The sequence below is a fragment of the Lipotes vexillifer genome, unplaced genomic scaffold (genome assembly GCF_000442215.2).
Source record: "Lipotes vexillifer unplaced genomic scaffold, Lipotes_vexillifer_v1.1 scaffold1201, whole genome shotgun sequence".
Classification (NCBI taxonomy): domain Eukaryota; kingdom Metazoa; phylum Chordata; class Mammalia; order Artiodactyla; family Lipotidae; genus Lipotes; species Lipotes vexillifer.
Window position 1 is genome coordinate 1,344,028 of NW_006783542.1, and position 16,532 is coordinate 1,360,559.

The following is a 16,532-nucleotide window of genomic DNA, read 5'->3' on the forward strand; positions in this document are numbered from 1 at the left end:
GGGGGAGCGAGGTGGGGGGCAGAGATGATGACTCGCTCCAGCCCTCGGGGGGAGGGCGCTGGGTCCCCAGGGGCTCTTGCTGGACCCCCCACCCCCACGGCCCCGGGAGGCGCCCGACACCCACGATCCTGTCTTTGAGGGAGACCAGCTCCTGTTCCTCTTTCTTGCGGTTCTCGAAATGCGCCTCAATCAGCGTCTGCAGCTCGGTCAGGTCCTTCTCCATGCGCTTCCGGTGGATGTCCTGCGGGGGGCGGGGCTCAGAGGCTGCCCACCGCCCCCATGCCGGGGGGAGGGGCCTGGGTCCAGGAGAGCAGCTGCGGCCGGACCCAGGACACCGTCGGGCACTGTGTGCCCCCCGCCCGTGACCTCCCCCCCGCCAGGAGGTCCTGAGCTCTCTTCCAGGGGGCCTGCCCTCCCCAAGCCCCCACTCACGTCAAAGTCCACTCTCTCCCCGTCGGGGATCTTGGGCGGCACCAGGTTGGGCATGAACGGCCTGGTGGGCAGAAGGAGGCGTGAGCACCAAGCCCTCCCTAGACCAAGGGGCTGCGGTGCTTTGGGGCGGGCAAGGCCCTCTCCTCCCAGAAACGCGGCCGCCGCTGCGCAGCCACCAGCACGGTGACACCGGCATGGCCGGCGTGCGCACAGGAGCCCCCAGGCCGCTCAGCACCAGGGTCCCACGGCGCCTGCACGTGCCCTCGCGTTTACCCACAGGGTAGGAACCACTCATCTCACTCAAGGAAGCCGAGACTCTGAGACATAGAGCCTGGCTCGAAACCACCAGCCAGCAAGTAGAGAGGCTGCATAGGTGACAGCTTGGCTGACCCACGGGACCTCCCCAGGAGCCCAGGAGGCCACGCTGGTCCCCACCCCCCTCCCACACTGGCGTGGGACTCAGGCCCCGGGCGCTGGGCCTTGGTTTCCCGTCTGCCTCATCTGTGTGGGGCTGAACCGAGACACTGCAGCGCTCACAGCAGCGGGGGAAAGGGGAAGGGGCTGGACTTTCAGGCCGGGCTGGTTTCAGACCATCCACTCGAGCCGAAAGGCACCGCAGGGAGACGCCTGCGTGTGCTGAGGCACCCGTCAGCTGGCGGCCTTGGCGTTCCCGAAACCCCCATCCCACCCAGCACCCAGAGCTCCCAGGCAGTGTCACGTGTGCGGCCACAAGTTGCCCTTTGTGGCCCTTGGTGACGCTCTGAACCACACGCCGAGGCTGACACACACTCACCGCTTGGCTTCCCCGAATTTTCCTCCCTCTTTCCCCCCGGCCCCACCTCAGCCACTGGGGATGGAGTCCTAGCCCTCCTGCAGGGTCGGACGAGGTGCCCACCCAGGGCCCAGCGAGTTCATCATTTTCCTCTAGATGGACACAGTGCTGACGGGGGCAGGGCCCGGAACTGGTGGTGGAGTGTGGGTGGATTTCAGCCCCCATCCCCCGCCCCGACCCCACACACGCTGGCAGCAGACGGCAGAGAGCCTTGTGCATTGCACAACCTGCAAAACCATACGTGGTGGTCTATGCCCGCTGTGCCACCGTGCACTGCGGTCCTGTCCCAGTTGTCCTCCCTCATGGGCCCTCTGCTCCCAGGGCCTCACCACTCACCTGGGCTTGGGCTTGGACTCCTCCACTGGGCCATCTGGAGAGAAGGGAAGCACACGGCCACGGGGTCAGGAAGCCTGGATCTGGTCCCACTCTGCCCCCGATGAGCCGGGCACCTGTGGGCCTCCGTTTCCCCATCCACCTGTGAGTCCCTCCCGGCCCCGGGTTGCAGGAACACCCAAAGAACTAAGCCGCAGGGTTGCAAACCCCACACTCCCTCTCGGGGCTGCTCCCCGGGGGAGCCTCGGGAGACGCACGCACGCACAGTCCTCTCGTTCAGCAGTGCTGGCCTCACAGTGAGGAGGGGTCCAGGGCACGGTCCCTGGGGGTCCTGGGCCCAGAGTCCCCTCCCGAGCCTCTGCCTCCTCAGTTGCCCCCAGACCTCCTGGCGGCCCAGGACCAGGAAGCTGATGGGGTGCGACCCTAAGACCCACTGGCTGCGCCCCTCCAGAGGCGTGACTGGGGCCCCCTGGGCCCCTGGGGAAGGCTGCCGGCCAACAATGACCGCAGCAGTGATCCGTGCCTGGGATCTCCTCTCCCAGACTCCCCACCCTCAAATGGTTCAGCCGGGCTCCAGGCGCCTCGTGTGTGGACGTGGCTGTGACCACTGCCCTGCCCTGCCTGGGCCCTTGGACATCGCCCCTCTCCCCTGGGCACCACCGGGGCAGCTTCTCTGCAAGGAGGAGCCCGACCTCCAAACACGCATGGTCACCGAGTCGTGTCCTGCCTTCCCCAGCCCCTCCCCCGCCCCCCTGGGGCCTCCCACAAGCTGCTGGAGGGGCTCCCCGGCCCCCCAGCGCCTCCTCCCAGCGCCCAGCGGGCCTCACCTTCAGCCTCTTTATCTTCGTCTTCTCCGCCTTCTAAAGAGAACATGAGAAACCAGTAAAGGTCCTGGTTCCGAGCTCGAACCCCTGCCAAGAGCCTCCCCGCAACAGGTCCTCAGCCAAGTGTGCCCCGTGGGGGTCTGGGGTCCGGAGCTGTCTGTCTGCACCTGCCCTGGGCCCAAGACCACTGGGCAGCAGAGGGGCACGTGGCCAGCGTTTACTGACAGGGTGACCGAGGGCTGAGCCCCGACAGGGCGAGTGGCCGCCCAGGCTGCAAAGCTCGGTCCAGGCGGATTTCTTGCTGCTGTAGGAGTGGCTCTGGGGCTCTCACCACCCCGGGCTCCAGGACAGAGCCCCGCGCACCCTCGGCCCGGGCGGAGCCTCACCTTCCGTGTTGGTCTCCTCTGCGTCCGTCCCGCCTCCAGCCTCTTCTGCCACGTCCTCCTCCTGTTCTGGAGAAGTGAACCAGACACAGTGAACGCGCTCGTGCTGGCAGGCAGAGCCCGGGGCGGAGGTGTGGGGAGGGGCCCAGCGACATCCAGGTTCCACATGAATTTGGGGGTGACTGATGTGACAAGACGGGGGCTACTCTGTTCTTTGGTTTAAACCAGAAGTCCGCAAACTCTGGCCCAATCTGGCCCCCAGACTGTTTCTAAATAAAGTTTTATTGGAGCACGGCCCAAGCTGCTTTCACGCCACAACAGAGTTGAGCGGCTTCCACAGGGACCAGGTGGCCACAAAGCCTAAAACATTTACTATCAGCTCCTTCTCAGGGGCCTGGAGACCGGCTCTGCACCTGGAGGCCTCTGGGAAGGCCAGGCGGGTGCTGGGCGGCACCAGGGAAGGGGTGGGGGCTGTCTGCCGGGCTCTTTCTGTCGACTCAGCCCCCCTTCCCCACCCCGTCCCCCCATGTGGCACCACAGGGGTCAGGGGAGCGCCTGTCCTGGGCTCAGACCCTGGAGACCCTTCATCTGTATTTGAAAGAGACCAAAGCAGGACTGCGTGTGGGTGAAGGAGCTGCCCCGCATGTGGACGTATGCACGGTCCAAAGAGTCAGGGGGGTTTCTGTTTTCATCCACTTGCTTGGCAGGGTGTAGACCCCGCCCTAGTCAGGCACTCCGAGTGGATAGACACATTCGACAGCATGGCGCCAGGCACAGGGATCGCCTGCCGCGGGTGCTGATGAAGACCTTGACTGAGGCTCTGCATGTGGTGGACTCCTGGCAGGGGGGCTGGAAAGCCTGGAGGTGCGGGGGAGGTGAGGCCAGCACGGAAATGTCCACACCCCCTGCCTCCACTCCCTGCCTCCATCCCCAGCCTCCACACTCCCCTCCACCCCCAGCCTCCACCCCCTGCCTCCACCCCCAGCCTCCACCCCCTGCCTCCACACCCCCTGCTTCCACTCTTGTTCTAGGTCTGAGTCCTCTCTGAGGCCTGGAGAGTCCTCTTCTTTGATCCCTGCAGGACCCTTACCTCAAAGAAGATCCTTCCAGAAGGGGTGAGAGGGGAGGGCTGGCTAGCAAGGACATGGGCCAGGTGTAGGATCCACCTTCAGGCCATCTTGTTAACACCTCTCCCACCCTGTCTGAGGTTTCAGTTCCCACCTCGCCCAGTGGGCGCCCAATACCCCCGGGGGGAACGCCCCAGCTGCCCCCACATCCTCAGATGTCACTACCAGAAAGTTCCCGCTAAAATTCAGTCCGAGTCTGTGCCCCCCAACCCCACCCCGTCCACCTGCAGCCGTGCACACTTGCAGGCTGACATCCCGTCCTTTCTGCTCGGGCTATTTCCAGTCCCCCAGCTGCTCTCCCCATGATTCTGTCCCCAGGCCCCTCCCACCCCGGCCTCCCTGCCCGGTGGGGGGTGGGGGGGGCTGTCCCCTAAGAGGGAGGAGCCAGCACAGAACAGTGTGTGTGCAGCGGGGCGGACATTGGTCCCCTCTGGATCCTGGACTTGGAGCGGGTGGGGGACTGGCCAGCCTGGGTCCCTCTCGGGAAGCACGGAAAGGGGCGTGGTCCCGGCCACTCCACAAAGGTCCCCACCCCGGTGCAGACCCCTCCTCATGGGGGCAACTTGGGACGACAGGCTGGGAGCACAGGGACAGGCAAAGCTGCACCGCTGTCCCGTCCTCTCTCCAGGCTTCCTCTTCTGAGGTCGGGGAGCAGCAGCCACGAGGGGAGAGGTGAGACAGTTAGCCTGGGAGCAGGACGGGGCAGCAGTGGACGGCACATGGTGGCGCGGTTGTGGGCCGTTGAGCCCAGGCCCTGACCCACCAACTCCTAGACCCGCTCCGGTGGCTTCCCTGAGCCTCAGGGGTCGGCACAGGGGAAATAAGTGCACTCCCTTCTCCGTGATGCTCGACTGTGCCCGGGCCGTGGGGGGGCACTCAGGGTATCTGGCCACTTCCTGCTTCCAGACCCCAGGGCCCCCGTCTCCCTCCTGCGGGGACAGAGGCCCCAGAGTGGGAACAACGCACCCTTGTCAGACCCCTACACACCCCGACCCCGAAGGAGCCTCTCAGGGACCCGCGAGACGTCTCCAGTTTCCAGGAGAGGCGGGCACAGGGCGGACTTGGAAGGAAGCTGCCCCATGCAAGGAAGCACGGCCCAGCACTCCCACTCTAGGAAGGCCGACTGCCTGTAGACCTATTATCTCCTGAAGGAAGCAGAGGTCCTGGGATTATCCATCCTGTAGGCTTAGTGACACCCTTCCAGACCTCGCTCTCTTGGTCGCTGGCAGCCGGGGACTTAGCTACCAGGGAGCCAGGCGTGGTCCATTCACTGCAAGCAAGGCGGACGCTCCAGGGACTCAGACCCCCATCGCAGTGGAGAATTATTTTGTTAATTCACAGCCAAATCCTGCTGTGGGTAGCAGGCAGATTGGTACCAAATCCAGAGTCTGTGGCTCAAATCTCAGCCCCCGAAACCTGTTGCCAGGAACTGGCAAATCCCCCAAAGCAAAGGAGAGTCTCTGCAGGAAACACAACTGAAGGTGGAGCTAGATTTTTGACTCAAAAAATATTCAAATAGCCTGTGATGTGAGTGGTGTTCCTTGAGAACTGACTCCCAAGGCCCTCCCCGCTGGGTTCTCCTGTGAGTGTCTCTGTGCCTCCTCTTGGTCAGGTACCCCTGGAACAGCCTCAAATGCAAGAGGCCCCCACTTTCCCCAGAAGACTCGGGAACAAGGGTCAGCTCCCAAGCCCCCTGGTTCTCTCCCAGAGACCCTCCTCCTAATGTCCATGCACGATGTGCTGACATGATGCTTTTGAGGATCTGCTGAGCCTCTAAGGGGCAGGATCCACCCTTTCCCGGGGGCAGAAGACTGAGGGGCCCCAGGGCCATGCTGGGCCAATTGGGGGCACTGTGGGGACAGAGAGAGGCCTCGTGACCACTGGCATGTGTCAAGTGCTCGGGAGGAAGGGGAGGTTAGGTGCTTGCAGGGAGAAGGGGCACCACGCTGAGGAGACCATGATAATGAAAATGATCAACAAGTAGGAAGGGCAAAGATCCGAGGGTCAGAGTGGACCCTCGCCGGGCGACAATGTCTTCATGTCTACGCGACGTGTCTCAGATACCTGACCACCTTCATAATCTCATTTGGAAAAGCATTAAACTGAACGTTTTTAGGTGTGGTCATGGTATTATGGCTATGTTTTTTAAATAGTGCTTATGTTTTAGAGATTCATACTGAGCTACGTAAGCGTGGGATGATGTTATGATGTCTGGGCATGATTCGTCTGCTCTAAAATACTGGGCAGAGACAGAGTAAGTGAGAGAAGATGGGCTGTAAGTTGATGGCTGTTGAGCTGAGTGATGGGTGCAGGGGGGGTGCATTATTCTATTTTTGCCACTTTTATGTGCATTTAAAACTTTACATGGTAAAAAAAAAATTAGAGAAAACAGCAAAAATAATTAATTGGAAAAAAAGCAGTGATTCCGTGTGAACCACCTGGTGGGCGACAGAGACAGGTTTAAAACTTTTGCCCCAAGACCTGAGCACCAGGGTTCGGGCTGATCCCAGCTAGGTGCTGGGATTGGTGGAGGGTCTTTGCTCAGCTGAGAGTGAGAGGCGGGGACCATGCGCTCCCTCCACGCCACCCCTCCTCCCCCGCCATCCGTCCCCCATACCTTCCATGGTTCCTTCTGCTCCAGGGATGAGACGCGGCCACAAGAGAGGAGAGAAGAGACCATCAGTTTCAAAGCAGACTGTCCTGCCCAGTGAGCGTGGGGCATGCGCTTACCTTCCTGCTCCCTGCGGTGCGAGGGGAGATGCCGTCAGGAGCACAGGACACACTGCACACACGTGTACACACCCCCACACCCCCACACCACACCCTGGCCTTTTCCTAAAGATGACCCCAGTTTTTGCCCTCTGCACTGGGTGCTGGCGTCCGTCTCCTCTGCCCACCCGCACAGCCTGGTCTGGCCCAGCCTCCGGTCCCGCCGCCTCTGACCACCCCCAGGAAACCTGGCTCAGCTGCTGGTCCCCTGCGCTCTGTCCACCCCCTCCACCCGGGGTCCAAGCCCACGCAGGCGTGCGGGGCCCCTCCACGCAGCACCCCCAGGCCCTCCATGCTCCGCGCCCAGGAGGGAGGTCCGCGGGGTCCAAGCCATGCCGCCATTCGTGTCCTTCCTGTGCACCCACTCCCCGCAGGAGGTGACTGTTTGATTGGCCGCCAGCGTGTGCCCCCTACCCGGCGCTCGGGACAGTGCAGGGGACAGTGCAGCGCAGGAACAGCGGCTGCCCGGGGCAGTGATTACAAGGGCTCTGAGGTGGATTCCTGGGGCACGGTTGCTCTGTGGCCTCGGGGTCCTCACGGAACCTCTCTGGTCCGTTCTCGGGAGGCCCAGCTCCCGGCAGGAGCCCACTGCCCCGGGAATGGGCTCTTTACTGCCAACCCCGTGGGGCAGCCCAGAGGCACAGGGCTGGAAACGAAGGGGTGCAGGTCTCCCCGGGCCCCCAGAGGGGCGCAGCCCCGGCCCACACCAGGGTATCTCCCAGGCCAGGTGCACGGAGGGGACGGCCCCCCAGGAGCACCCCGGTACTCACCCCTCGGACTTGTCCACCGCCTCCTCCGCGTCCGACATGGTCTCCGCTTCCCTCCGGAGAGAGGAACAGTCAGCACGGGCGGAGGGCCGGCCTCCCGGCTCTGCGAGGAACGCTGGGCCCGCAGTCCACCCGAGACGCTGACCACCCGCCCCTTATCCGCCTGTGACGGCAGCAGAGCCCGCTGCCTCCTCTGTCGGGGGCACAGCAACCCCTGCACCACGTGGTGACTCTCTGAACCCCAGCTCTAAGCTTCCCCAGCCTTGCCAGCCTTGCCCAGCGACCAGGGGAGACGGGCACTGCCCCATTCACGCAGTCTCCCCTGGGAGTGGCCCAGCGTGGCATGGACGGTGACTAGGCAACAGAAAGGAGCAAACCGGGGGTGCAGCCGACACCCCCGGACGAACCTCCAGGGAATTAGTCTCCCTGGGGGTTGGAAAAGCCGAGGCATGTGGTTCCATCTAGAGATGGAACATTATCGAAACGGCAAAGTTGTAGAAATGGAGAACAGATTGGTGGTCGTGGGGAGGCTGGGAGGGAGGTGGGCGTGGTAGGAAAAGGCACACGAGGGACGTCTGCGGTTCTAGAACTGCTTGGTATCTCTGGTGGTGGATCATCGGGCCTGCACAGGCCAAAACGGAAGAGAATTTCACACTCACACTCACACAAAGTCAGAGCAGAGCGGGGAATCCAAGTAAGATCACGGATGATGCTTCCGTGTCCCGGCTGTGATTTGGACCTGGCTGTGCAAGTGTTACCACGGGGGACACTGGGAAGTGTGTGTGGGTCTACATTTCTCATATCATTTCTCACAGCAGCGTGTTTATCTACACCGGCTCATAAAAAGTCCAACTCAGTGCTGAGTTTCTCTGGGGAAGCTCTCGTTTTGAAATTCTCCCCCGCACTGCGCTAGGAACAGAAAATCAAGACTCTCCTATCAGCTGAGCACTGGGGCAAAAGACTTCCCAAAGCTCAGACAGAGTGGCTGCATCCTGGCTGCCCGGCCCAGAGGTCTGTGAGGACCACGCTGACACCGAGGAAAGCGTTTTACCGTCACTTCCCCCGCAATGACGGGGAGAAGCCAAGGGAGCGGTGGAGACTGCCCGCACGGGACTGGGAGGCTGACCTGGCTTCGAACGCTGGCTCCATCTCACATTTGCCTGTGACCCTGGAAAGGTCGTTGACCTCCCTACACCTCATTCCCCTCTTCCCCGAAGGGGTGATGCCAGGCTGCTCCTGACTCTGCCCCACTGGCACCCGGTGCTGCAGCCACCAACTTCCGGCTCAGCCCGCGGTGACAGTGGCACGGAGAGCGGTGCTCAGGCCCACACCACCTGTCACCGCACACCCCACTGTCCCGGCCGAGACCCGCCCCAGGCACCCATCTGCGGACACGCAGTGAGCCACGACTCTGGCGGGTGGCGTGATGTCCACCGCAAGGCAGCCCCTCTGAGGCCAAGAAGTTCTGAAGGAGCCTCTGCCCCGTGGCCCCTCTGGCGGAAGACCGCCGCAGCCTGGACTGGCTGCTCTTTTGAACCTGGCTCAGTTCATCCAGTCCTCCTGGGTCAGGGCGAGCGCTGCAGCGAGCCAGCCCCCCTCGCCAGCCCCCCTCACTGGAGTCGGTGGGGCAGTGAGGGCGGGGCCAGGCACAGGGAGCTTTGCACAGAAGCTGGCTCCCCCGGGTGAGGGTGGCAGTGGGTGAGAAGAAGAGATGTCAGACGTGTAGGGTGTCCTGAGAAGACGCACCCCAGAGGGTCTTCAAATGGGGCCTTGTGGGGAGAGTGGCAGGGGGGGGGGGGCCAGCCTGGACTGGCTGCTCTTTTGAACCTGGCTCAGTTCATCCAGTCCTCCTGGGTCAGGGCGAGCGCTGCAGCGAGCCAGCCCCCCTCGCCAGCCCCCCTCACTGGAGTCGGTGGGGCAGTGAGGGCGGGGCCAGGCACAGGGAGCTTTGCACAGAAGCTGGCTCCCCCGGGTGAGGGTGGCAGTGGGTGAGAAGAAGAGATGTCAGACGTGTAGGGTGTCCTGAGAAGACGCACCCCAGAGGGTCTTCAAATGGGGCCTTGTGGGGAGAGTGGCAGGGGGAGAGCCCCAAGCCCAGAGGGGGTGGGGGTCTGGCAGATGAAACACTGCCTGGAGCCCCAGGGAAGTAGCCGGAACCAGTGGCCCGAGAACTGGGGAGCCCCTGCCTGAACCCCGGGTGGAGTCTGTCACCTCGGCGCAGGGAGGTTTCCCAGGGAAGGCGCGTGGCCAGACTGGGGCTTGGGGTCTCTCTCTCCTCTCCTGCCCGCCCGCCCACCGGCTCAAAGCCATCGGGCACAGCCCCGGAGACCGCCCCCTGCTCCTCTGAGCGCTGTCCAGCTCCTAAAAATAGCCTGCCGGCCATGGGGTGTGCGGGGGGGGGGGGGGCTTTCGGGAGGGGGGGAGGCCAGAAGGGGTGGGGGGGGCTTCCACCGGAGGATGCTGCCAAGACAATTGTTCAGGGGACTGGTGACAGGAAGTCGATGGGCCCGGGCGGGGCTCCAGCTTGGAGGCAGTCGAGAACCCGGCAGGCGAGGTACCAGAATGCCCACGCCCGGGCCCCCACCTGCCACCACAGACTGATTTCTAGCCGGTCTCCCTCACAGCCAAGAGAGTGGGGGCACATTTCTAGGGGAGTAAAGCAAAAATGATAGAAGGCAGAGAGAATGCTGGCCATGCGGTCAGAAGAGCTGGGTTTAAAACCCAGTTTTTGCTGTGTGACCTTAGTTAAGTCACTTAACCTCTCTGGACCTCAGTTAACCTGTCTATAAAACAGAGGAATGGGGGTCCCATCCCTCAGCCCTTGTCCCCAGCATTCAACTGGAATCTTCCTAAGCCTGTAGCTGTTAGCCCACCGGCAGAGCTAGGCCAGGGGCAGTGGGCAACTTGATCCTCTCAGATTCCCCTTCTGCCAGGAGAGAACGAGGCCTTGCCCTATAAGACCCAATACCCGGGTCAGAGGAGGAATTCAGGAGGTCAGGTGCTTCCCAGCTGCGCTAGGACAGGAATGTGCTTTGAAATTCCCCACGCTCCAGGCAGCCCCTTTCCCGGTCTGTCTTCAGCCTGCCCAGGAGAAGGGGGGATGGCTCTCCCTCCGGAGGAGCTTAGAGCAAGCGCCCCCCCCGGGGTGCATGGAGGTGGATGGGGCAACGGTCACACTCGCAGGGACCCTGGGGTGGGGGGCAGCTGGACTCAGGGTTAACCCTCTAACCCAGTGAGCTGGGTTCACCACCCCCATGAAGGGGTCTCCCAAAGGGGTCTCTCCCCATTGCTCAGCCCGTGCCCTGCCTGGGGAGGGGTGCAGTCCTGGGTCTGGGAGGGCGGATGAACCCCGTGTCTGCCTGGAGGGGCCTTCAGGGGCCCCTGCTGCCTCAGGACAGTGTCTGAATTCCGGGAAAAGAGAATTCAGCCACAAGGACTGTTCTGACTGATGCAAACAAAGCCTCACTCTGCTCTCTGGGGATGGAGAGGGACCCCTTCCCTGGGAAGGCTCAGGGGCCCTCTGCCTGGAGGGGGAGTCCCCATGGGCTGGAGCATCATGTATTCAGAGGCCTGGCAATTATCTATCCCTCCTACCAATGAGCAAGCTGGGGCCCGGGGAAGGAAAGCCGCTCACCCAAGACTTTCCAGCAAAACCACCCTTCAGTGACAGATCCCAGACTCAAACCCAACCCTCCAACCTCTCACTGAGGGCCAGTTAAACTAGTCTGAGTCCTGTCCCTGCAACACCTCCTCGGAAGCACCCAAGGGAACGGGGCCTCCCCCAGCTCTGACACCCTCTCAGAGAGGACTCGGGGACTCAGGACAGAAGGGCCAGGCCACAGGACACCCGTCCGCTCTCCAGAGCCTGCCCGAGCCTTACCCAGAGCAGGAGCTGCCGAAGACCGGTCCTGCGGTGTCCGCGGCCTCACAGGGTCTGGACGAGGGCAGGGGATGGAGAGGGCTTTAAGCAGACACTCGGTCGGCCCGGAGCCAAGTCCCCCAGTGGAGGAATGTGCGGCAGGAGACACCCTGGGGGGGCGGCGGGGGCAGGGGGAGCGGGTCTGCTGGCTGCTATTTTGGCAGGTGCCGGGGGACAGGGCTGAGGGAACATGCACCCCAGGCCATATAAGCCCATGTGGTCGTCCAGCTGCTCAGATAAGCTATTTAAAACCAGGACAGATAGGCAGGGGACAGGAGGCAGCAGGCATGTAACACAAAGCAGCTGTCCGTCCTGATAATCCCAATAAAGTGGATGCCAGCGTTGGGGTGGCAGGCTGGGGGCAGGGGCGGGGCCGGGGGCACAAGGCGCTTTGTCAGTCTCTGGGCGGGGGTCTCGGGAGCAGAGGCAGGGCTTGTCTGCAGCTCGACTGAAGTGATGCTGAGGATGAAGGCGCCTTCCAGGCTACTGGCTGCTTCTAGCAGGACGAGCAGCCTTGTGGGGGAGGCAGGCTCTGCTGGCCTCAGTGAGCACATCTGCAGAGTGGGTCTTCTCCTTGACCCCCCCAAGCCACGTGGCAAGCCCTCCTTACTGAGCAGGGGTTAAACCCAATACAGGAGGTCAGGTTCAAGGTCGGACGTCCAGCCAAGAATGAGGGTTCTCCTCAAAGAGGCAGCTGGTTGAGTGGAGGGGCAGGAACACGGTTGAATTTCACGCCACTACGGCTTTAAAGTCAGGCCACTCGGGACTGTCATCCACTAAACCCACTAGATCACAAGGTCCGTGAGGCCAGCGCCCAGGGCTTTGGAGTTTGCCTGTACACACGTGGCTGCCTTGGGAGCCACATGCCGCGTCCACCACCGATGCCCTTGAAAGGGTCCTCCACATGCCCCGCCCCCACTCTGCCATCAGACTTGCCCCGTCACTCAGCTGAAACTGTCCTTCCATGGTCCCCGGTGGCCTCTGAGCCCAGTGGTCTGATTCCCCACCTCCAGGCTCAATCCCTGCCACGTGGCCCTTTGGGCTGCCAGCAGATCCGGGGCGGGGCAGGCTGAAGCCACAGGCCTGCTGCCGGCTTCCCGGGGATCAGGGAGGAACAGTGAGTGCAGCCAAGCAGTCGGGAAAGAGGGGGGTGCCCCATCCCCCGCTGTCCTGGTGCAGCCCACCAGGACCTAGCCTCGCCTTGTGTCCTGGCCTGGAATGCCCTGGAATTTAGGAATCGCTTTTCCTAAGTCCTCCCTTAACTTGAGCTACTCTGGCGGGCTCCTTGTGAGCTCAACAATCCTTCACGGGGGACGTAATTTGCTCGCACGGAGGCCTGGGACAGAGATCTGGCCACCTGAATCCCCACGGGGAAAACCCGGTAGGTTCTTGGCATCCGTGGACTAACTGTGTGAGGCTCTCAGTAAGTGTCCTAAGGTGGGAATTTGACTCGGACCGTGGGCAGCAGTCACTCAGCCGGTGAGTCTAGCCACCCTCCAGCCACCCATCCGACCTGCCGTGGACGCCCCGTCCCTGCAGACAGATGTAACGTCACCTCCTCGTGCTAATGGCAGAGGGGAACGAAGAGAGAACAGATGGTGCTTGGCCAGAATTTTACTGGAAGAAGCAGATGCTGGTGTGGTGCTTTGCACATTTGAGGACCCTCAGGAAGAGAGGCTGTTTGTGAGGTCCCGGGTCTCCGGGCAGGAAGGCAGCAGGCAGGGCCCGGAGTGTGGGTGGGAGGGTGGGGGCCTATTCTGTCCCTGGAGGGAGTGGGCTGTCACCTCCTCCAGGGGCCTCCCCCCACCTTGTCACCCAGTCACCCCCAGGCTGCACGCTCTGTCCTCACAATGTCACCAGCTGAAGTCGTCCTGGGCGTGCATCCATCCCCCGATAAGGGTGCGTGCAGGGCCCTCGTGTGTGGGATGCACGAGTGCAAGGGGGCAGGAGTCGTGGGGTGCTGTCCCCCACACCCTGCCCGGCAGCCAGCCCTTGATGGGCACCCCAGTGCGCGGGTGCGGGCACCAAGGACTCCACCCCCGAGGGCAACAGCTACCGGACACCCAGATCCCCAGGACCAGGAGGAGCCCCTCGGCCCGCTCTCGGGTCTCCACGCTGGAGGGAGGGTTAGAGGACAGTTGTGCTGGACAAATTCATCTGCTGGGACTTTCCCAAGTTTAGAACGGGAGCATTCAAAAACCTGCCTGAACCCTGAGTTCCTGGCAGGCCCACCTGGCACGGCCCACGTCTCCGGGCAGTGTTTGCCCCGCCCCCGGCTTCGTCCTGGAACTCCAGTCGGTAGCGGGTGCAGGCGTCCCAGGCAGGCCCTCCAGGTCTTGCTGCCCCCCCGGCTCCGGGCAGGCACAGGGCCGGCCACAGGAAGCCCACCAGCGGGAGGCGGGCCAGCCCGGGGTCATGGACAGGGCCCCGAGGGCATCCTGTGCCCTGGAGCCCAGGATGCAAGACAGGAGCCTCACTCAGAATCACAGAGGCTGGACAAGGCTGGCCGTGTCTGCCCCACAGGCTGGGGGGGCCTGGTGACCCTTCCAGCTGTGCTCTGAGGAGCCCTGGGGTTTCCCAGGTGGGCCTGGGCCGGGGGTAGAAGGGCGTGGGCTCTGCACCCGTTTTCCTGCAGCTGGCTCCGGGGCACTTGGGAACAGAGTGTTCATTTAGTTCTAACGATTAAAAGAAAATACATACACGTGTGTGTGTACGTACACACATGCACACGCACGTACGCTCGTGCACACACATACCCGCACACGTCTACCTTTATCACTACAGCACAAAGGGTTTTGACAGGCACCAGACTTTCCGAGTTTGCTTTGTCCTAGATTCTCAGCCGGCCCAGTGTCCGCCAAGCCCACGGGAGCCATGAGGTTAGGGGAACAGAGGACCGGATTTGGGGATCGTGTGTGTTGGGGTGTGACGGCAGGTCTGGCACTGTTTGTGGCAGTTCTGCCCCCCCTCAAGTCACCATGCTAGACAACTGGGTAGCAACCCCCTTAAACGTGAGGACAAGTGATGAGGGCAACGCCTCCCCCCTGCACACCCGCAGCCAAAACAGCCCTCCCCGCACACTGCGGACGGTCCCCATTAACAGCAAAGCCTCCAGGAAGGAAGCGTTTTTAAAGTATTATCAGTCACTTACACCTGAGACTGAATGAGTTTATCACCTCTTTCCTGAGAACAGGGGGAGGGGAGCACACGATGGCTTGGCCAGAGCAGCGGGTGGGGATGTGAGGGAGAACAAAGCAGGGGACGGGGCCCAGGAAGACAGTGCGACGCTTCCAGCCTGGCCGAAGTGGGTGGACCGGCCTCTGAGAGGTACACGGAGACACCTGCTGGGCTCAGACCAGGCAGGGACCCGGGGCCTCTTGCAGGACGGCGCCCCTGACCCTGGAAGGGACCAGCAGGAAGAGCCGTCTCTGGACAGGACGCCGAGGCCTGAGGTGTGGACGAGAGTCGTGCTGTGCCCAGCCCGGCGCTGGGGCCCAGGATCCGCTGTGCCCACAGCAGGACAAGGGGCCAGGCACACCTGCCCCAGAGGCTGGGCAGGGAAGGAGCTGGCTGAGTGCCCCCGACGTTCCTGGTCCCAGGTCCGAGGCAGAAAGGGAGCGGGGGTGATGAGATAAGGCTTCTCACACCTACGGGGCAAAGGGCTATTAGCACAAGACGGGTTCCTAGGGCTGGACAGGAAGGCACCCCTTTCCCCAAGCCCTGCACCCACACTGGGCCAGAGGCCCCAGATCTGCTGGTTGAGGGGGGTAGGGGCTTGCACAGCTGTGGGGAAGCGAAGCCAGCGGAGGGTGCAGCCAGCGTTCCCCAGGTTGGGACAACCCAGCCTGAGAAGGGGGCTGTGCAAACACAGGCCAGTCGGTGTGCGCGTGGCGCTGGGCGTGTGGCGTCTCCGCAGGGCGGCCACCCCCGCAGCTCTCACCTCGGCATCCAGGGTGGAGTCTGCTTTCTTCCTCCACTGGATCCTCCTGGCGGCTGCCGACTCTTTCTGCACCTCCTGGTTGCAGGCATCAGGGCGGAGACCAGAGGCTCAGGCTTATGGCACAGGGGTCCCCAGACCCCTCCCCGCCCCGAGGGAGGACCCCAGACCCCTCCCCCTCCAGAGGGAGGACCCCAGACCCTCCTCCTCTCTGCCTTCTAGCCCGCAGGCTTATCCAACGCCGTTCCCACGCCCAGAATACGTCCACTACTTTTGGGGCTGCCCCTCCTCTGACAGGTCATTGTGCCACGAAAGGGCCCGTGGTGAGGCCTCGGGAGGGCCGGGGTACCTGCGGGTCCCCATCTCCTGACTCCTGCGTCTTGCTGATCCACAGGTTGAGCCTTGATGTCACAACCCCCGAGAGCCGCAAGTTCTCCTGAAAAGAGAGCTTCCGTCTCGGGGTCGGGTGGGCATCTCCAGAGGCCTGTACCTTGCCCACACCCATCCAGCCCAGGGCGCCGGGCCCGCCCCCCTCACTGGGGCTGTGCGCACAGCCTGGGGGACGGGGGCTCACAAGCAGGAGTGGCAGGGAACTCAAGTCAGCGGCAGGTTCTCCCAAACTGACGCACGAAGACGCAGAGCTGTCTGGCACTGCCCAGGCCAGGGGCCGGGTTTTGCAGACACCCAGCCTCATCGGCCTGAGCCACTCACCTTCCGGCTGGAGGCTGGTCCTTCCCGGCCCTGACCCACCAGCTCCTTCTCAAAGAGGTGGCGCTTGCTGGCGACGTCCACGGGAGCCACCAAGAACTCAGCGCGGGAGGGGCCCGGAGACCTGACTGACTCTGATCTCTGAGAGCAGAGAACACAAGCCGTTGACCCTTGAGGGTGGGTGCCAACCACGCCCACCACACAGGGCAGGTGCCCGGCCCCGCCCACCTGTACAGCTGTGTGGTATCTCTCCAGCTTCTGGCCCAGAGTGAAGGAGCTGGCCGGGATCCTCATGCTGCTGCTGCGGGACGGGAAGGCAGGCCAAGACAAGCCAGGTGAGACCCCCGCCCCAAGGGAGACCGGGCCTGCGCCCACACCCCCAGCGCTTCGGCAAAGAGAGTGTGGCCTCAGTCACCGAGTGAGACCATAATGACTTGGCCAAGGTGATGATCTACAGACCCCAGGGACTCCCCTGTCCTCCCTAGAAACAGTCCATTCAGC

The 16,532-nt window shown here is 62.9% G+C and overlaps 2 protein-coding genes across 2 annotated transcripts in view; both read right to left on the reverse strand.

Moving 5' to 3' along the window:
• The window catches only part of TNNT2 (troponin T2, cardiac type), a 10,643-nt gene extending 3,135 nt beyond the window's left edge, over window positions 1-7,508 (reverse strand). The window contains exons 1-7 of the mRNA XM_007456141.1: window positions 7,471-7,508; window positions 6,662-6,672; window positions 2,808-2,873; window positions 2,425-2,457; window positions 1,601-1,634; window positions 433-493; window positions 125-241 (exon numbers count right to left, since the gene is read on the reverse strand). Coding sequence (XP_007456203.1) covers window positions 125-241; window positions 433-493; window positions 1,601-1,634; window positions 2,425-2,457; window positions 2,808-2,873; window positions 6,662-6,672; window positions 7,471-7,508 — 360 coding nt within the window. The remainder of the gene's footprint in view (window positions 1-124; window positions 242-432; window positions 494-1,600; window positions 1,635-2,424; window positions 2,458-2,807; window positions 2,874-6,661; window positions 6,673-7,470) is intronic.
• A 5,930-nt stretch (window positions 7,509-13,438) lies between these two features.
• LAD1 (ladinin 1) overlaps window positions 13,439-16,532 on the reverse strand; it is an 18,901-nt gene continuing 15,807 nt past the window's right edge. The window contains exons 8-15 of the mRNA XM_007456165.1: window positions 16,260-16,332; window positions 16,035-16,172; window positions 15,673-15,759; window positions 15,117-15,401; window positions 14,785-14,890; window positions 14,563-14,681; window positions 13,619-13,831; window positions 13,439-13,501 (exon numbers count right to left, since the gene is read on the reverse strand). Coding sequence (XP_007456227.1) covers window positions 13,439-13,501; window positions 13,619-13,831; window positions 14,563-14,681; window positions 14,785-14,890; window positions 15,117-15,401; window positions 15,673-15,759; window positions 16,035-16,172; window positions 16,260-16,332 — 1,084 coding nt within the window. The remainder of the gene's footprint in view (window positions 13,502-13,618; window positions 13,832-14,562; window positions 14,682-14,784; window positions 14,891-15,116; window positions 15,402-15,672; window positions 15,760-16,034; window positions 16,173-16,259; window positions 16,333-16,532) is intronic.